The sequence below is a fragment of the Danio rerio genome, chromosome 3 (assembly GCF_052040795.2).
Source record: "Danio rerio strain M-AB ecotype USA chromosome 3, GRCz13ab, whole genome shotgun sequence".
Classification (NCBI taxonomy): domain Eukaryota; kingdom Metazoa; phylum Chordata; class Actinopteri; order Cypriniformes; family Danionidae; genus Danio; species Danio rerio.
The window spans coordinates 2,205,001-2,222,450 of record NC_141023.1 but is presented as its reverse complement, the minus strand read 5'-3'; the positions used below and the strand labels follow the sequence as shown (position 1 = coordinate 2,222,450).

General features: G+C 40.6%; 1 protein-coding gene across 24 annotated transcripts in view; it reads left to right on the top strand.

Annotated features, from left to right (window-relative positions):
- tnrc6bb.1 (trinucleotide repeat containing adaptor 6Bb.1) overlaps nucleotides 1–17,450 on the top strand; it is a 39,148-nt gene that overhangs the window by 19,784 nt on the left and 1,914 nt on the right. For 3 of the 24 annotated variants that reach the window (NM_001442672.1, NM_001442670.1, NM_001442671.1), the window contains 9 exon segments: nucleotides 1,110–1,326; nucleotides 1,444–1,563; nucleotides 1,796–1,930; nucleotides 5,729–5,932; nucleotides 7,640–7,704; nucleotides 9,606–9,745; nucleotides 13,053–15,465; nucleotides 16,021–16,068; nucleotides 17,262–17,450. The exon segment at nucleotides 17,262–17,450 is cut by the window's right edge and continues 221 nt beyond it. In NM_001442672.1, coding sequence (NP_001429601.1) covers nucleotides 1,110–1,326; nucleotides 1,444–1,563; nucleotides 1,796–1,930; nucleotides 5,729–5,932; nucleotides 7,640–7,704; nucleotides 9,606–9,745; nucleotides 13,053–13,455 — 1,284 coding nt within the window. In that variant the 3' untranslated portion in view covers nucleotides 13,456–15,465; nucleotides 16,021–16,068; nucleotides 17,262–17,450. 24 annotated transcript variants of the gene reach the window in all.

Sequence of the window (17,450 nt, the reverse complement as noted above, 5' to 3'; positions counted from 1 at the left end):
CCATCCATCCCTCTATCAATCCCTCCATCCATCCAACCATCCATCCATCCATATATATATCCATCTATATCTATCTGTCCATCCATCCCTCTATCAATCCATCCATCCCTCTATCAATCCCTCCATCCATCCATCCATCCATATATATATTTCTCTATCCATCCATCTATCCATCCATCCATATATATATATATATATATCCATCTATATCTATCTGTCCATCCATCCATCCCTCTATCAATCTGTCCATCCATCCATCCATCCATATATATATCCCTCTATCCATCTATCTATCAATCCATCCATCCATCCCTCTATCAATCCCTCCATCCATCCAACCATCCATCCATCCATATATATATCCCTCTATCCATCTATCTATCAATCCATCCATCCATCCCTCTATCAATCCCTCCATCCATCCAACCATCCATCCATCCATATATATATCCATCTATATCTATCTGTCCATCCATCCATCCCTCTATCAATCCATCCATCCCTCTATTAATCCATCCATCCATCCATCCATATATATATCCCTCTATCCATCTATCTATCCATCTATCTATCCATCCATCAATCCATATATATATATATATCTATCCGTCCATCCATCCATCCATCCATCCATCCCTCTATCAATCCATCCATCTATCAATCCATCCATCTATCCCTCTATCAATCCCCCATCCATCCATCCATCCATCCATCCATCCATCCATCCATTAATATATATATATATATATATATATATATATATATATATATATCCATCCATCATCCATCTGACTATTCATCTGTCTATCCATTCATCCCTCTATCAATATATATATCCATCCATCCATCAATATATATATCCGTCTGTCCATCCATCCATCTGACTATTTATCTATCTATCCATCCATCTATCCCTCTATCCATCCATCTAACTATCCATCTATCTATCTCTATCTATCCATCCGTCCGTCCGTCCATCATCTTTTTGGCATGACAAATGTAACAAAAGTATTGCCAATGCCATGTCTAGTTCTGACGCCTGAAGTGTTTTGTAGTAATGTGTGTGTGTGTGTGTGTGTGTGTGTGTGTTTGTTGTTATTCTGGTGTAGTTGGCGCGGATCATGGCGATCCTCCAGCAGCAGCAGCAGCAGCAGGGTGTTGTGGGACCCAAGCTCTCTCCGTCTCCTTTGGGTGCACACATCCCCAAACACCCCGACACACACCTGCATCACCTGGGCCTGAACACACACAAACCCCCCGAAGCAGCAGTGCACGCAGCCATCGGAGGATCAGAACTACATAACAAAGCCCCTGCTGCATACACTGGTGAGACACACACCTCCACAAACACCGCAGGACTTCATCTGTACTGCATGATTAACCGTAGTAGATTCATTTAAAGCACAGTAATATTGAAATGAAAAGTGTGTGTGTGTGTTTCAGGAGCAGTTAAGCTGCCCGATGGCTCCTCGTTCTCTCAGTATGATGTGTTGGGCAGCGGTTGGCACCGCAGTGCAGCAGGGAAGGTGGACGCGCCTCCTGCAAACCCCAGCTGGCCTCCAGGTACAGCAGAACACATTAGCTAAAAACTGCTGTGTTCACTCTGAGCCCACATCTGAACTCCACATACATCGATACTGATGTTCAAAACAGACTGTAAGGCCATGTTTGATAAAAAATATAGGAGGAAATACTGTGAAAACTCTGTTAAACATCACTTGGGAAATATTTGGTATTCAGAATTTTGCAGGAGAGTGAATAGTTGTGTTTTAGAGTGTATGTTTGTGCTCCTCAGAGTTTCAGCCGGGCGTCCCGTGGAAAGGCCTCCCGAGCCATGAATCTGACCCTGACCCCTACATGACCCCTGCGGGAATGCTGGGATCCTCCCTGCTCAGCGACACTGAACATCACCTGCTGCAGGACAACACGGGTACACACTCACTGAACACCCTTCACTGACCACACACACCATCATACACCACTTCAGGAGTCAGGGTTTATATCAGTCTGCAGGACGACACAGGTACACTCACACACACACACACACACACACACACACACACACACACACACTGAGTGATCAGACATGAGCGTGATGACCCTTCACTGACCACACACACCATAATACACCACTTTAGGAGGTTTATATCAGTCTGCAGGACGACACACACACACTGAGCGATCAGACATGAGCGTGAAGACCCTTCACTGACCACACACACCATAATACATCACGAGTTCATATCGTTCTGCTGGACAACACGGGTGCATCACACACACGCACACACACACACACACACACACACACACACACCATAATACACCACTTTATATCTGTTTATATCAGTCTGCAGAAGAGATATAGTTTCTGGGCTTAATGCAGATAGTGAACTGCAGCACATCCTATAGGGTGAGCAGTGTTCATTGTGTCTATTAAATATGAAATTAATTAAGAATTAATTAAATACTAAATGCAAAATGCCAATTAATGCAAGTTCAGGTCATATATTTGACGTATTATTGAGTCTTGTAAAGCCGGATATATAGTTAGAAATATAATTGTTTTAAGTAGTCGTTTTGAACCGTAACACTAATGTAGAATATAAAAATACAGTAGATGTAATATAAATGAGCAATATCACATGAGTAGCAGTGCGATATGGCTGTATATCGGCACTGGTGGGAGGCCATATACATGCCGATGCCATATATATACCGATATACAGCCATATGGCACTGCTACGAGTGTGATATTGCGTTTATACAACAATTTGACAGCATAATTGTGTATATAAAAATAAAATCAAACACGGAGAGTCTCAAAAACCCTTTTGTATGAGGAACTACTTTCTTCCGCCTTGGATTCAAATCATAAGCTGACAGTTAAACAGCTGAGCGTGCATCTTTTACACTTTAGATCTGTGGTGTCTGCTTTCTGCTGGCTGTGTGTGGGCGGAGTAATACACAAAGGGTAAAGAGGCTGTACGGGTGCTGATATTACTTAATGTCACGGCTATCAGCCAATCAGATTCGAGAACCAGACAGAACTGTTGTATAAATATAGATGTATATAATCATCAAGTAAAGCTGAGCTGCTGCAATTCAGTAAATATTGATTATTATTTTATAATATAATATAATATTATTGAAATATTAAAAGCATTATCAAAGATTTTTTGTGGTTTACCTCAGAAATAAAACATCTGACTGATAATGAGGTTTGTTATGTTATGTAAGGGATAAAGTACAGCCAGGTGGTTGTTTTTGCAGAATAAAGCCCATCGGGTTAGTCAGCAGCAGTTGTGTAAGACTGAAGGGTTTTTTTCTGTGAAAACAATCACCCGGATGAACTTCATCTGGTTTATTACATGGCTAATTGCCTCAGAACATTAAAATTGTACACAAAACATCATTCTGAGCTGTAATAGTTTATAACTTCTTCAATTAAATGAAAAGGAATACGGCTGAATGGAGTATACACTAACCTGGGTATTATTCAGCAACAAGGTAACGACAAACAATCAAAAACGATCAAGTGGTGCTCGCTGCAGAGCCATTTGGGCGAGCTGAGCTCCAGCGAGGGGGAGCTTGAGCTTGAGCTCCACCTTTTTTGCACTTCTGTTAAACAGGGTTAGGGGTGGGGTTGGTGTACGCATTAAAACAGCTGACAGGAGGCAGAGCAAGAGCTCATGCTCCCCCTCGCTGGAGCTCAGCTCTGCAGCGAGCACCATCTCAAATCGTTGGCAAGACACAGACAAGCATCGAAATAAGGATGTGAACATAATACTGACAGTCAAGATCATTCTAATACCTAAATCAGTCTGTGTTATTAGTTTCAGTTGTTATTTGGAAATTACATATCTAGAAATGTCACAACTGACCAATAAGATTCAAGTATTCCAGACTGGGAGTGCAATATGAAATCTGACATTGCAGTCTTTTGTTTGTCTGCAAAATGAATATCATTTCATTCCCTTAGCTCTATTTAAAAATATTTCATTAATTTAGATTGACTGGGCTGATCATGTCTTTTTCAATGCAGTGTGTTTGCTTAAATGATAGTAAATTGCACGCGTATAAATATGACAGAGCGAAAGTAAAAGTGAAATAAACAGTGCTTTATTGTTTTCAGTAATCAGATACAAACATTAACCAATCAAATATAAACGAACATCATTTTATAGATCATTTTATACAATAATGTAAAAGTTTTCCCAGTGATGGGTTGCAGCTGGAAGGGCATCCGCTGCGTAAAAACTTACTGGATAAGTTGGCGGTTCATTCTTGCTCTGGCGACGCCAGATTAATAAAGGGACGAAGCCGACAAGAAAATGAATGAATAATGTAAAAGTAATATTTAATTTTTTAATGAATAATCTAATCCTGCGATGTGAGTATTGCGGATACACACATGGTGATGACGATTCCAGACCGTTTCTTAAACTTATGAGTCAAACAGCTGAAGGAAACTAGTAGATTAAGTATAAAGAGATTTTTCAGTGCAGTTCTGATCACTATGAGGCCTTAAGGCTGATTTATACTTCTGCGTCAAACACCGGCGTATGCTACAGCGCTGACGCATAGCCCTTCGCCGTGGCCATCGCCGTCCCTGACGTGCACCTCTCAAAAAATGTAACTACACGTCGCAACGACGCGTAGCGTAAGCTCTGTGATTGGTCGGCTTGGTAGCGCTGACGAGTCTGGGTGGGATCGAGAGCTGCGCGAATGACGCGAGCGATTGTTTACAAGTGTGGAGTCCCGTGAAGGAGCTCCGGATGGAAAGTTTTGTGGTTAAAGTTGTTGCACGTCCGCCGGTTCCTGCCTCAAAATGAGCGAGTTTGACCACTTGTACATCCCGGAAGTGTTCAGGAAAAATTAAACAGCAGCAAAGAAACTCGACACAGAGGAACATTTACACCTCACTGCCAACTAGCGTTTCAGAAGTGTTAATGCAGACCGACAGAGACAGAGTGCAGAAGTATAAATGCACAGCTACGCGCGTTGCATGCGCCGTGGGTTACGCCGGTCACCTGACGCAGATGTATAAATCAGGCTTTAGAAATGCGTGTGTGACATGATGTGTGTGTGTGTGTGTGTGTGTGTGTGTGATTCAGGGTCAAACTCTGTGAACACCTGTATGCCTTCACCTGGTGCCTGGCCGTACAGTGCCTCAGATCCCCCCCTCACTGCACACGGCACAGGTGACTCCATTCACCATCACTATACACCTCTGTCCACTCTCAGAATCCCCTTAGAGTGCACTGCTCATTAGGGATGGGTGATATGGACTTAAATTACATTACAATATGTTCTGGGATTTATTGTGATGACAGTAATATTGATGATCATTTAAAACTGTCCAAACTCTGCCCTGGAGGGCTGGCGTCATGCAGATTTTAGCTCCAACTTGCTGCAAGGATGTTTCTAGAATGGCTAGCATGAGCTTGATTACTAGCCTAGGTGTGTCTGATTGGGGTCGGAACTTAACTTTGCAGGACACCAGCCCTCCAGGACCGAGTGTGGACATGCCTGCACTAAGAGGTGCACGTGATGAGATATCGCCCATCCCCACTACTTCCATTTCCATGAACACATTATGCAAAACTGTTTGAATCACTATGACAGTCACTAGAAACATATAAAGACATCTTTTTGGATGAGCTAATAATGAACAGTGTTGCGTATATATCGATGTATTAATGTACAATTATCATGTTAACGTTTGTAGCTAAATACACGGAGCTGAAGTCCAGCTGGCCGCCGGAGCCCATTGGACACAGCAAATCATGGCGGACCAATCGCAACGCTTCTCAGATGCCCCGCCCCCCTCCGGGCCTGAGCTCTCAGAAGCAGCCGTGGGTGGAGGAGGGGCCCCGCATGGCCAGGGCGTGGGGAGGCGGAGCCAGCGGCACAGACACGCCCTTTAAATCAGGTACTGAAAAACACATTCACACACACCTGAAGAACAGATGAGTGTGTGTCAAGCTCTACACTACATATGAAATCTGTACCATCTATTGCGATATTTAAGAATATATTAAAGTCTGTTTATGACTGTGCACATGTTTTAACTATTGATTATGGTTTATATTAAGCCTAGTTCACACTATGGGATTTTAAGCCTGATTTGAGCCCGATTTGGAAGTTAACGAGCTCGTCGACGAATCGGGCTGTGATCGGGAAGAAATCTGCAGGTGCTCGGCGCTCGCCGCTCTTTATGTGTGAACTACTGAACAACGCATCAATGAGGCTCGCTGACGCATCGCCAACACCTCGCAGACGGAAATCCAACATTTAGCATGCTAAATATTCCAGAGCAGTCGGCCGACACAACCCCACGTGTGGTCAGATGTAGTGACGAGCTGCAGCCAATGAGAGAGCATATCAGCATGAGCTGAATGCCTGTGTGCTCAGGAGCTCAGCAGAAACATCTGTGATTGGTCAGAATGGGCATCGGTGCACTCGCTTCATTCTGCATTAGCACAGACATGAGAGTAGGATATATTAACAGTGGAACTAGAATTCTGTAACTATTAGAATTATCATACGGCTCATTCTGACCATTCTCATATAAAACGCCATACTGTCACAACATATTTACATTCAAAGCTGTTATTGAGATATTAAAATTAAGCTTTGAATGTCTGGCATCATATTTAATGACACATTACCCTAAAAAAATATATCTTTTTTTGGTAATACAGCCTATAAATATGTAGTTAAGATACTAAAACACTTAAAGGTCTTGGCTTTCATTTTCACTTTCAAACAGGAGCTATTTCACGGCACAGAATCTGCTGTTTTTAAAGATATCTGAAGTAAATTGATGTTTTTGCCATCAGAAAGTTTTATGTTAGCAGGAAGTTGCTAGGCAAGAAAATGCACACATATTTAAACTCACAGTGAAAAGTATCAGACATGCATGCAGTCATTTTAACCAATATGGTAATTTAAGGCAGAAATGCTCAGTTCTTTACTGTTTTGTAATAAAAAAATAACAATGTCAGAAAGAAATACACTGATAGTTAGAATACGGCAGGGTGTTATAAATATGTTAGTTTTATTTCAAAGAGTTATAAAATTACAAAAATTAAAAACTCTCTGTGTATCTATCCACTGGAAGCTTGCAGATGAGTGATTAATGCGCTGATAAATCAGCTGATTTGACGATGTTTTTAAATGCTTTCTCAAATGCTTGAAACGATCTCAGTCATGTCAGTACACAAGCAGCCTTTTTTTGACGACTCCTCTCTTAAAATTTCATTGGCTGTGGTTTGGTAGCTTGAATGAGCTGCTGGGGAATGAGTTGTTGTCAGATCATGTAGTGTGTGACCCCCCTCTTGTGGATCATTCACAGAGTGTTGCGTAGTGTGAACACCACAGAGATTAAAAGACACAAAGTCAAGTCATGTAGTGTGAACGGCACAGCGATCTGCTGATGTTTAAAATCCTGTAGTGTAAACTAGGCTTTGTTTGTGTGTGTTTGTTTATGTGTTGTAATATGTATTTTCCTTGATCAGGACTTGATCAGGACATGCTAGAAGAGATATTGCATCTCAATGGGACTTTCCTGGTTAAATAAGTAAATAATTCTGGTGTGTGTGTGTGTGTGTGTGTGTGTGTGTGTGCTGTTTTTCAGAGTGGAGCGATGGAGGAGCGTCAGCCGGGAAATCATGGCTGCTGCTGAGAAACCTCACACCACAGGTGTGTACACACTGAAGATGCACGTTTATTTGTTGTTGTGTGTGTTTTTTAATGCTCTCTTCTGCTCTTCAAAGCTGCATTTAGTGGGTCAGATACAGTACCAAAAATACTGAGTTAATTATTACCTGAAAGATTTCAGTGTAAAATATAGACCATTTCAGTGTGGTCATGTCATCGGTCCATAACATTTCCTGCTCAAACTGTTTCAGAAGTGTAATAAGAGGCATTTCAGTCATAACTCCATGTTAAACAGCTCTCAGAACATTATTTATCAACATGTGGCTTGTTTTGGTTTCTCTGAAGCTATAGAAATCATAAATGTAAATCGGGAAATACGTTGGGACCATTGTTTTTGTTTACATCTCTCAAAATGGTCTATACCAGGCATGTCCAGACTCGGTCCTGGAGGGCTGGTGTCCTGCAAAGTTTAGTTCCAACCCCAATCAGACACCTCTGGGCTAGCTAATCAAGCTCTTAAGCGGCGGTCACTTTAGAGTTTGTGTGCGAAATTCTGTCGTACGGCGCTGCGAAATGGGGCGGGATTAAACGATGATTTGACATTAAAAAAGCGAGCGATTGCTCCATGTTTTAATTTCTGTCCAGAGAGGTCATGTTTTGATCCTCGATTGGTCTCACGCAGTCATGTGATGCGATTTCGCTGGCCGGAGTTCACCAAGCTTGAATTTTGCACCGCAGCAACCTGCCAAACTTGACGCATGCGAAATCTTATATTGTTGTTGTCACGCTAAAAGATGAAACCATTTTAAAAGATGTAAAACACACAGTGACTGCTAGCCTGTTTTGAGGAAAACACACAGCTGGGTTAGCTGTAACAGGGTCTTACAATTAAGCCACACGCTGATGGACACCAATTAAACTAACAATATAAATTTTGTTTTTGTGTGATTTTGGGAACATTTTTTTATATTAAAAAAAACTGTTTTTAATAGAAAATCTTTTTAACAGCAAACAGAAATTTTGCTGCTAATAATGAAATAAATGAATTGTATAATAATTGATAATAATGCAAATAAATCCAAATGTTTTTATCCAAAAGCTAAATAAATAATACACATGCTGTGCTATATAGAATAAAAAAAGCTGAGTTAAGTACTGAGGAAATATAGCTACTATTTAGAGTTAAATTAACTGTGTGAAATCTGCCTTTAAGCATGTGTTACAACTAACCTCCTGACTGTTACAGCTTGCCCTGCAGGTGGGGTAAGTAGTAACATTTATACTTCGGGCAATTTTGGCAATACAACATTGAAAGTAGCCTTCTATTTACATTAATTAAACTATTACAGAATTAAAAGCCATTTTAAAAGTTGTTTATTTACTGTCTCTTTGTCTTGTTTTCAAAAGAACTGCCGTTGAAGAGCTAGCAAACACATTTCAGATGAATTTAACAGGCAGTTGTACAAAACTGATGGTCTATAATTTATTTTATTGATTTTTTTGTAGATAATCATAGTTACGTGTCTTAAAAAAACTCCAATATCTGATGAAAAAAAATATATATATATTTTTCCAACCCGAAGTTGAATGTGAAACTTGACCCTTGCGTTTCCGGTCTGACGCATTCGTTTGTGTATGAATGGAAGTCTATTGGAGGAAAAGCTCAGTGTGACCGCAGCTTTACTAAGCCTTCTAGAAACATCCCTGCAGGTGTGTTGAGGCAAGTTGGAGCTAAAATCTGCAGGACACCGGCCCTCCAGGACCAAGTTTGGACACCCCTGATCTGTACTAAAATCACTGCTGTTGAATTATTATTTATTTATTTATTTTTGGCAATAGTCTTTTCTGCTCTCCAAATTAGCATTTATTAGATCATAAATACAGTGCGCTATTAGTATTAGTAGAGAATTTTCGTTTATTATGTTGTTGTGTTTTGTCTGCAGATCGACGGCTCGACCCTGAGGACGATCTGTCTTCAGCATGGCCCTCTGTTGACCTTTCACCTCGGCCTGACCCAGGGCAGCGCTCTGATTCGCTACTGCAGCCCGCATGAGGCTGCCAAAGCCCAGAGCGCCCTGCACATGTGAGTCTCTCTAACACACACACACACACACACATATGCGCTTTTTAATGACTTATAATTTTAGAATTAGGCTTTGAATGTCTGTCGGCATATTTTATGAAGTCATTACCCTGATAATCCAATGTTTTTTGTGATAGAGCCTGTAATTGTGTACCAGTCATTTGACAGTCTGATAATGCCAAGTTCATGCTTGATTTTCAAAGTAGCATGACTGTCTGGGGGAGCGATACATTGCTGCTGTGTTTACACTGCAAGATGGAACGGCGACAGGGGGATTCACATTGCATGACTTTACAATAGCAGAATCGCAGACAACTTTGACTTGTCCGCAGACTACATCTCACAACCAAACACATGCGAGAAGTGACATGGTAACAACGCAAGGTCATGAAGTATGTCCTTTGTTAGGGCTGCTCGATTATGGGAAAAATCATAATCACGATTATTTTGGTCATAATTGTTATCACGATTATTCAAAACGATTATCAGATGTAGTCAAAATTGTTTGCTTCTCTGTCAATTTTTTTGGATTGACATTCATCACATGATCATTGATCAGATGTGTCATTATTAGTAACTGTAGGTGGTTTCTAAAACTAAATCTGCCAGTGTTTTCGATCTCTCGTATCCAGACATTTACGTTTTCGCGGCTGTAGCTTCCTGTCATCGGAACTGAGTGATTGACAGCTGATATTAACCAAACCATTGGCGTTCTGTTCTAGCGCAGTGGGCCAATAAGAAGAGCTTGAAGGCGGGGCATGCATTGTGGGCTTTGTTTACTGCAGCAAGTTAACATGACGACTGTTTTAAACCATTCCTGAGCGCTGCGTTTAGGTGCAAAGATACTTAATGTGTGAATGCCTCCTAAATCAGCACATGTAGTGCACATTTTTCTGTGAAAACAGGTCGCACGGCATCAGTCTTATACACTCAAATGCTCCCAAATATATTTTGAGCTTGCATAGATAATTTTGGGCACATATGCGACCAAAACGTTCGCAATTTTGAGCCCTGCTCTACCAAAATCACACAACCTTTTTTCAATGCGCATACTGGAATATGTTCAGTAAAAGTGTTTCCATCATAGTTTGTGTGCATCTTTTCTTAGTGAATAAAAGTTAATCCTCCTCAGTTATGCACATACATTTGATGCACATTTTCAAAATTTACGGTCATCTTGGCGTTTCCATCACCAGTTTTATTTATATGCATCTCCAAAATGCACATAAAAATAGGTGGATGGAAACCTAGCTATTGAGGCATAAAAAGTCCTAGATCAGTGCTCCTTTTAATCAGGGTAGGTTGATATGAGAACCAACCAAATCCATCATCAGATTTCCTCCTGGAACCGCCTCCTTGAAACAAAAGCACAAACACACAGAGAACACAAGAGGGCAGCGTAGAGCCACACACACCAACTAAAGCAGGGCTTCTCAACCTTATTCACTTCTATGTATACCACAGGTCAACAGGATGATTGCAGAAGAGCAGCTTCTGCTTTAAACTGGACTGACTGAGAATCTAATATTAAAAATATTCAGACAAATGTAAAATACAGTAAACACCCTAAATCTGTTGATATGCATCGGTGTGATGGCGGTTGAGTTTGCAGCTGGATATTATTGGGAGATCGCTGACAGGAACAGCTTCGCCAGAGAGCTGCAAGTTGCAAGTTAATTTTACATGCTATGGCAGAAACACCCCTGAGTCTTGCTAGATCCTCCTGTATGGACGCGCGTCCATTTTAAAACACTCACACGACATTATTTTGGATGACTATGTGGATATTTTAAGGGTGCTTTCACACTTGGTTCATTTGCCTGGACCGTACCCAAGTTCAATTGTCTCTCCCTGCCATCTCCTCGGTTGGTTTGTGTTCACTCTTTGTCTTTTTTCCTTCTGAACCCCGGTACGCTTGTGTCATCGAGCCGCTGTTTTATTTACGGCCGTTGCTAGGTGACGGTCGAGAAAGCAAGCGCCGAAATGGAAAGACGTCCGCACATCGCGGTCATTCTGCTTTAACTGAAGCTTTTAGTTTTGGACATACAGAAAGCGACTCGCGTTCATCTGCCGCAAACACATTATAAACATTCAGAACATCACACAGTGTCTGCAGAAGCTGTTTTTGGAGAAGACAAGCAGACGTCACTGTGTATAGCCTGATTTATACTTCTGCGTCAAGTGACCGACGTAACTCGCGGCGCATGCAACGCCCGTAGCTGTGCATTTATACTTCTGCTTGCTGTCTCTGTGGGTCTGCATTAACACTTCCGAAACGCTAGTGGGCAGTGAGGTGTAAATGTTCCTCTGTGTCGAGTTTCTTCGCTGCTGTTTTGCTTTTCCTGAACACTTCTGGGATGTACAAGTGGCTCAAACTCGCTCATTTTGAGGCAGGAACCGGCGGACGTCCAACAACTTTAACTATGAGGTAAACACAAAACAAAACTTTCCATCTGGAGCTCCTTCAAGGGACTCCACACTTGTAAACAATCACTCCATCAGGCTCGCACCATTCACGCGGCTCTCGGTCCCGCCCAGACTCGTCAGTGCTACCAAGCCGACCAATCACAGAGCTTGCGCTACGCGTCGTTGGGACGTGTAGTTACATTTTTTGAGAGGTGCACGTCAGCGACGCCGACGGCCACAGCGAAGGGCTATGCGTCAGCGCCGTAGCATACGCCGGTGTTTGACGCAGAAGTATAAATCAGCCTTATCACTGTGTTTGCCCTGACTCAGTCCCGCGCGTGTCACCAAGGTACGAAACGTGATACACACACACATAACCATGAACGAACGTTATGAAAACGATTGTTTGTTGTAAAGTTGGCGGTTCACTTCCGTGATTTGGTACGATTGCATTCATACCAGAAGTGAACCGTACCCTAGACCACCTCTTTCAGACGGACTCTGGTATGGTTCACGGGTGCGCACCCGAGTTCAGAAGACACATTCACACTAGCTAAATGTAGCGTACTATGACGTCAAACGAACCCGGATGCGGACCAAAAGTTCTAGTGTGAAAGCACCCTAAATAGTTCACATGAAAATACACAAAGACAGCACTACACTTCACGCATAGTCTGATCATGAGGCTATTTGAAGTTTGAAGTAATCAATCATAAAACAGGAGAAAGTGCATTACTTTGATCATTTTAATTATGCATATTAATTATGAAATCCCAAAATTATAGTATATTATTGAGAGTTCATTTTAAGCTATCTCATGGCTCTGCCCACCGGTTGAGAATCCCTGAACTAAAGGTCGTAACATCTCCACTGCTGTACTGAGGCTGTGTCTTCTGTTCAGGTGCGTTCTGGGAAACACCACCATCCTGGCCGAGTTCATGAGCGAGGAGGACGTCATCCGCTACTTCACACATTCCCAGGCCGCAGGGGTGGCGGGGTCATCGGAGGTTTCCCCCGGATCCGACTCCAGAGAGGGCGAGCGGGCGCCAGGCGTACCAGATGGAGACACGCCTGTGGGATGGCAAGGGCTGGATGGAGCGCCCGGATCCACAGTGGAAGTGCCAGGACTCGCCATCCTCAGCCAATGGAGCAACAACGCCGGCGAGGGGGCGGGTAAAGGAGTCTGGGGGGGCGTGGCTCCCGGATACCACGGCAGCAGTCTATGGGGTGCTCCTCAGTTAGAGGATGGCACGGCTGGCTTGTTGCCGGGCAACCTGCTCGGGGGCGGGACAGACAGTTTGTGATTGGCAGCTGTCAATCATGGAGTGAGTGGTACGCAGATTTTCAAGTGTGTCAAAGCGGTGTCAGACTGCAAAAATAATGATCTTTCCCAACATCTGGAAGCCCAATGTGAACACGAGAGACGGCCAGCCTAGGAAACATTTCAGTTTCAGATAGAAGCTCTGCAAAAATGATTAAGTCTTTAGGAGTTCTGCCTTGTGACTTTATTTATTAAGACCTGTCTAACCCACAGTACTGTAGAGTATTAGTGTAGACTCACTGTTTTATTTACATTTCATTTCAAGTACACACACACACACACACACGTGCACAGACTTTAATTAACATTGTGTTTTGTTTTGAATTGTCCTGGAAATAATGTCACAAGGCAGAAGACGTGTGTATAAATGACATATCTCTATGTAAATCTAGACTTCTTAATAAGGTGTATGTAGTTCTGAGTGACAGTTACCAAAAACAAGCACGCGTGGCTTCTGTGTGTGTCCTCATTATTTTTGCAGTTGCTTCTGGTGACACACTGCAGCTTTAAGACACTCACATTCAGAGAGCTACATTTCCACACAAACACTGGACGTTTCGACAGGCTTTTATATCCAGTCAGATATTAAACACACACACACACACACACACAGATGCAGTGTGAGCGCCGCAGGCATTCGCTTACAGACATTCTGATCATTGCCAGAGTTAAGCTATCATGTATTTGAATGCAGGGACTGTTCCTAAAGGCCTTCTTTCACTCACACACACACACACACACACACACACACACACACTCTCGCACTGCTCAACTTGAACAACTGATGTAAAGCTGATGTTAGGCTGGCACATGCAGACACTGTTTGATGCTTCGACTGATTTAATTCAAGTGCAAGAGCATCTGAAACCTGTAGATGAGGGAGAATCTCTTAAAAACACACACAGGGCACGCGTTTCACTCCTGAATCACTAATCTGCACTACCAAAGCAGTTTTAGGACTCATTTTTAATATTGTTTTAATGATAACTCGCACGTTCTTGTTTGAAATGTGATTCTTAAAGGGACAGTTCACCCAAAAAATCATAATGTGCTCAGTATTTACATGCACACAAACTGTTTATACAGGCAAGCCGGAAATTATTCATACTTCTGGCTAATCCTGACTACTTTAATCCAACTAGTAAGTGTTCTTATGGCTTGTAAATGACACCAGTTTAACCTAAAAGATATTAAGGTGATGTACAAGAGGCATCATTGTGAAAACATATATATATTTCTCAGCTTTTGTTTACATTTGAACCAAAACTTTAAGTCAGAATTTGCCTTGGCGTATAAATAATTTCAGGTTTGACTGTATATGTGTGTACAATTATTATTTCTAGACAATAATTTGAAGAATGTTGGAAACCTGTAGCCATTCACTTCCATACAAACAGTTCGAGCTTATTCTGTGAAACTCAATTGAAGACATTTTGAAGAATGTTGGAAAGCTGTAGCCATTGACTTCCATTCTATGGAAGTCATTCTATGGACGTCAATGGTTACTGCTTTCCAACATTCTTTAAAATATCTTCTTTCGAGTTTAACAGAAGAAAGAAACTCAAACTGGTTTGCAATGACAAAAATTAGTGAATGAATGGAGGATTTTCATTTTTGGGTGTACTGTCCCTTTAAAAATGTAACTGCGTAATTTAAATGACAGTAAAAACGCTGTAATGCAGTCCGTTTTAAATGTAAATAAGCTAATTTTTTGATTCTCAAAGGAACAGTTCACCCAAAAATAAAATTTGCTTCATATTTACAGTCAAGTCTGAAATTATTCCCATTCAAATTATTATTGTTGACCAGAAATACTAGGGGCTTCTCCCAAAAAAATAAGACATCGATATAGACGAGGCATCGTTTATTTACATTTAAAGGAAAACTTTGTCAGAATGTGCCTTAGGCTATAAATAATTTCAGGTTTTGACTGTATATGTGTGTATAATTATTATTTCTAGACAATATTTTGAAGAATGTTGGAAACCTGTAGCCATTGACTTCCATTCTATGGAAGTCATTCTATGGACGTCAATGGTTACTGCTTTCCAACATTCTTTAAAATATCTTCTTTCGAGTTTAACAGAAGAAAGAAACTCAAACTGGTTTGGTATGAAAAGAATGAGTAAACTAATGCAGGATTTTCATTTTTGGGTGTACTGTTCCTTTAAGAATGTAACTGTGTAATTTATATTACAGTAAAAACACTATAACTCATTGTGATAAATGTAAATAAGCTAAATTTGTGATTCTTAAAGGGACAGTTCACTCCAAAATAAAATGTACTTCATATTTACATGCACACAAAAAGCTAATATAGTCAAGTGTGAAATTATTCTCTTTCAAATTACTATTGTTGACCAGAAATGCCATGGGCTTCTCCCAAAAAATAAGACAAAGATATACAAGAGGCGTCATTTATTTACATTTGAAACAAAATTTCAAGTCAAAATATTCCTTAGGGTGTTAATAATTTCAGGTTTGACTGTATATGTGTGTATAATTATTATTTCTAGACAATATTTTGAAGAATGTTGGAAACCTGTAACCATTGACTTTCACACAAACCAGTTTGAGTTTCTTCTGTAAAACTCAAAAAAAGATATTTGGAAGAATGGTGAAGAATGCTATCAAACTATCTTCTTTAGAGTTTAACAGATGAAAGAAACTTGTACTGAGAATAAGTAAATTTTATTTTTGGGTGTACTGTCTCTTTAAAAATGTAACTGCGATATGCCCACAATTTAAATGACAGTAAAAACACTGTAATGCGGTCAGTTTTAAATGTAAATGGGCTGATTTTGTGATTCTTAAAGGGACGGTTCACTCCTATAATAAAATGTACTTCATATTTACATGCACACAAACTGCTGATACAGTCAAGCCAGAAACTATTCCCATTCAAATGATTATTTTTGACCAGAAGTGCCATGGGAAACCGTCATTGTGGAAAAAAAAAAAAAAAAAAAATTCTCAGCTTTAATTTACATTCGAACCCAAACTTTAAGTCAGAATTTGCCTTAGGGTGTTAATAATTTCAGGTTTGACTGTATATGTGTGTATAATTATTATTTCTAGACAATAGTTTGAAGAATGTTGGAAACCTGTAACCATACAAACCAGTTTGAGTTTCTTCTGTAAATCTCAAAAGAAGATATTTTGAAGAATGTTGGAAAGCTGTAGCCATTGACTTCCATTCTATAGAAGTCAGTAGCTACAGCCTTCTAAAATTCTTTAAAATATCTTATTTCGAGTTCAACAGACGAACGTCAAGAAACTCAAACTGGTTTGCAGTGTAAATGATGACAGGAGTTTCATTTCTGGGTGTACTGTCCCTTTAAAAATGTAACTGCGATATTAACACAATTTAAATGACAGTAAAAACACTGTAATGCAGTCAGTTTTATGTGTAAATAAGCTAATTCTGTGATTCTTAAAGGAACAGTTCACCCAAAAATAAAATTTACTTCGTATCTACAGTCAAGTCTGAAACTATTCCCATTCAATTGACTATTTTTTGGGAGAAGCCCATGGCATTTCTGGTCAAAAATAAGATGACAATATAGAAGAGGCATCATTGTGTGAAAAAAAAAAAACTTTTTTCAGCTTTTATTTACATGCGACCCAAAACTTTAAGTCAGAATTTGTCTTAGGGTATTCATATTTCTGGTTTGACTGTATATGTGTGCATAATTATTATTTCTAGACTATAGTTTGAAGAATGTTGGAAACCTGTAGCCATTCACTTCCATACAAACCAGTTTGAGCTTCTTCTTTGAAACTCAAAAGAAGACATTTTGAAGAATGTTGGAAAGCTGTAGCCATTGACTTCCTTTCTATGGAAGTCAATGGCTACAGCCTTCTAACATTCTTCAAAATATCTTATTTCGAGTTCAACAGATGAAACTCAAGAAACTCAAACTGGTTTGCAGTGTAATTGATGACAGGATTTTCATTTCTGGGTGTACTGTCCCTTTA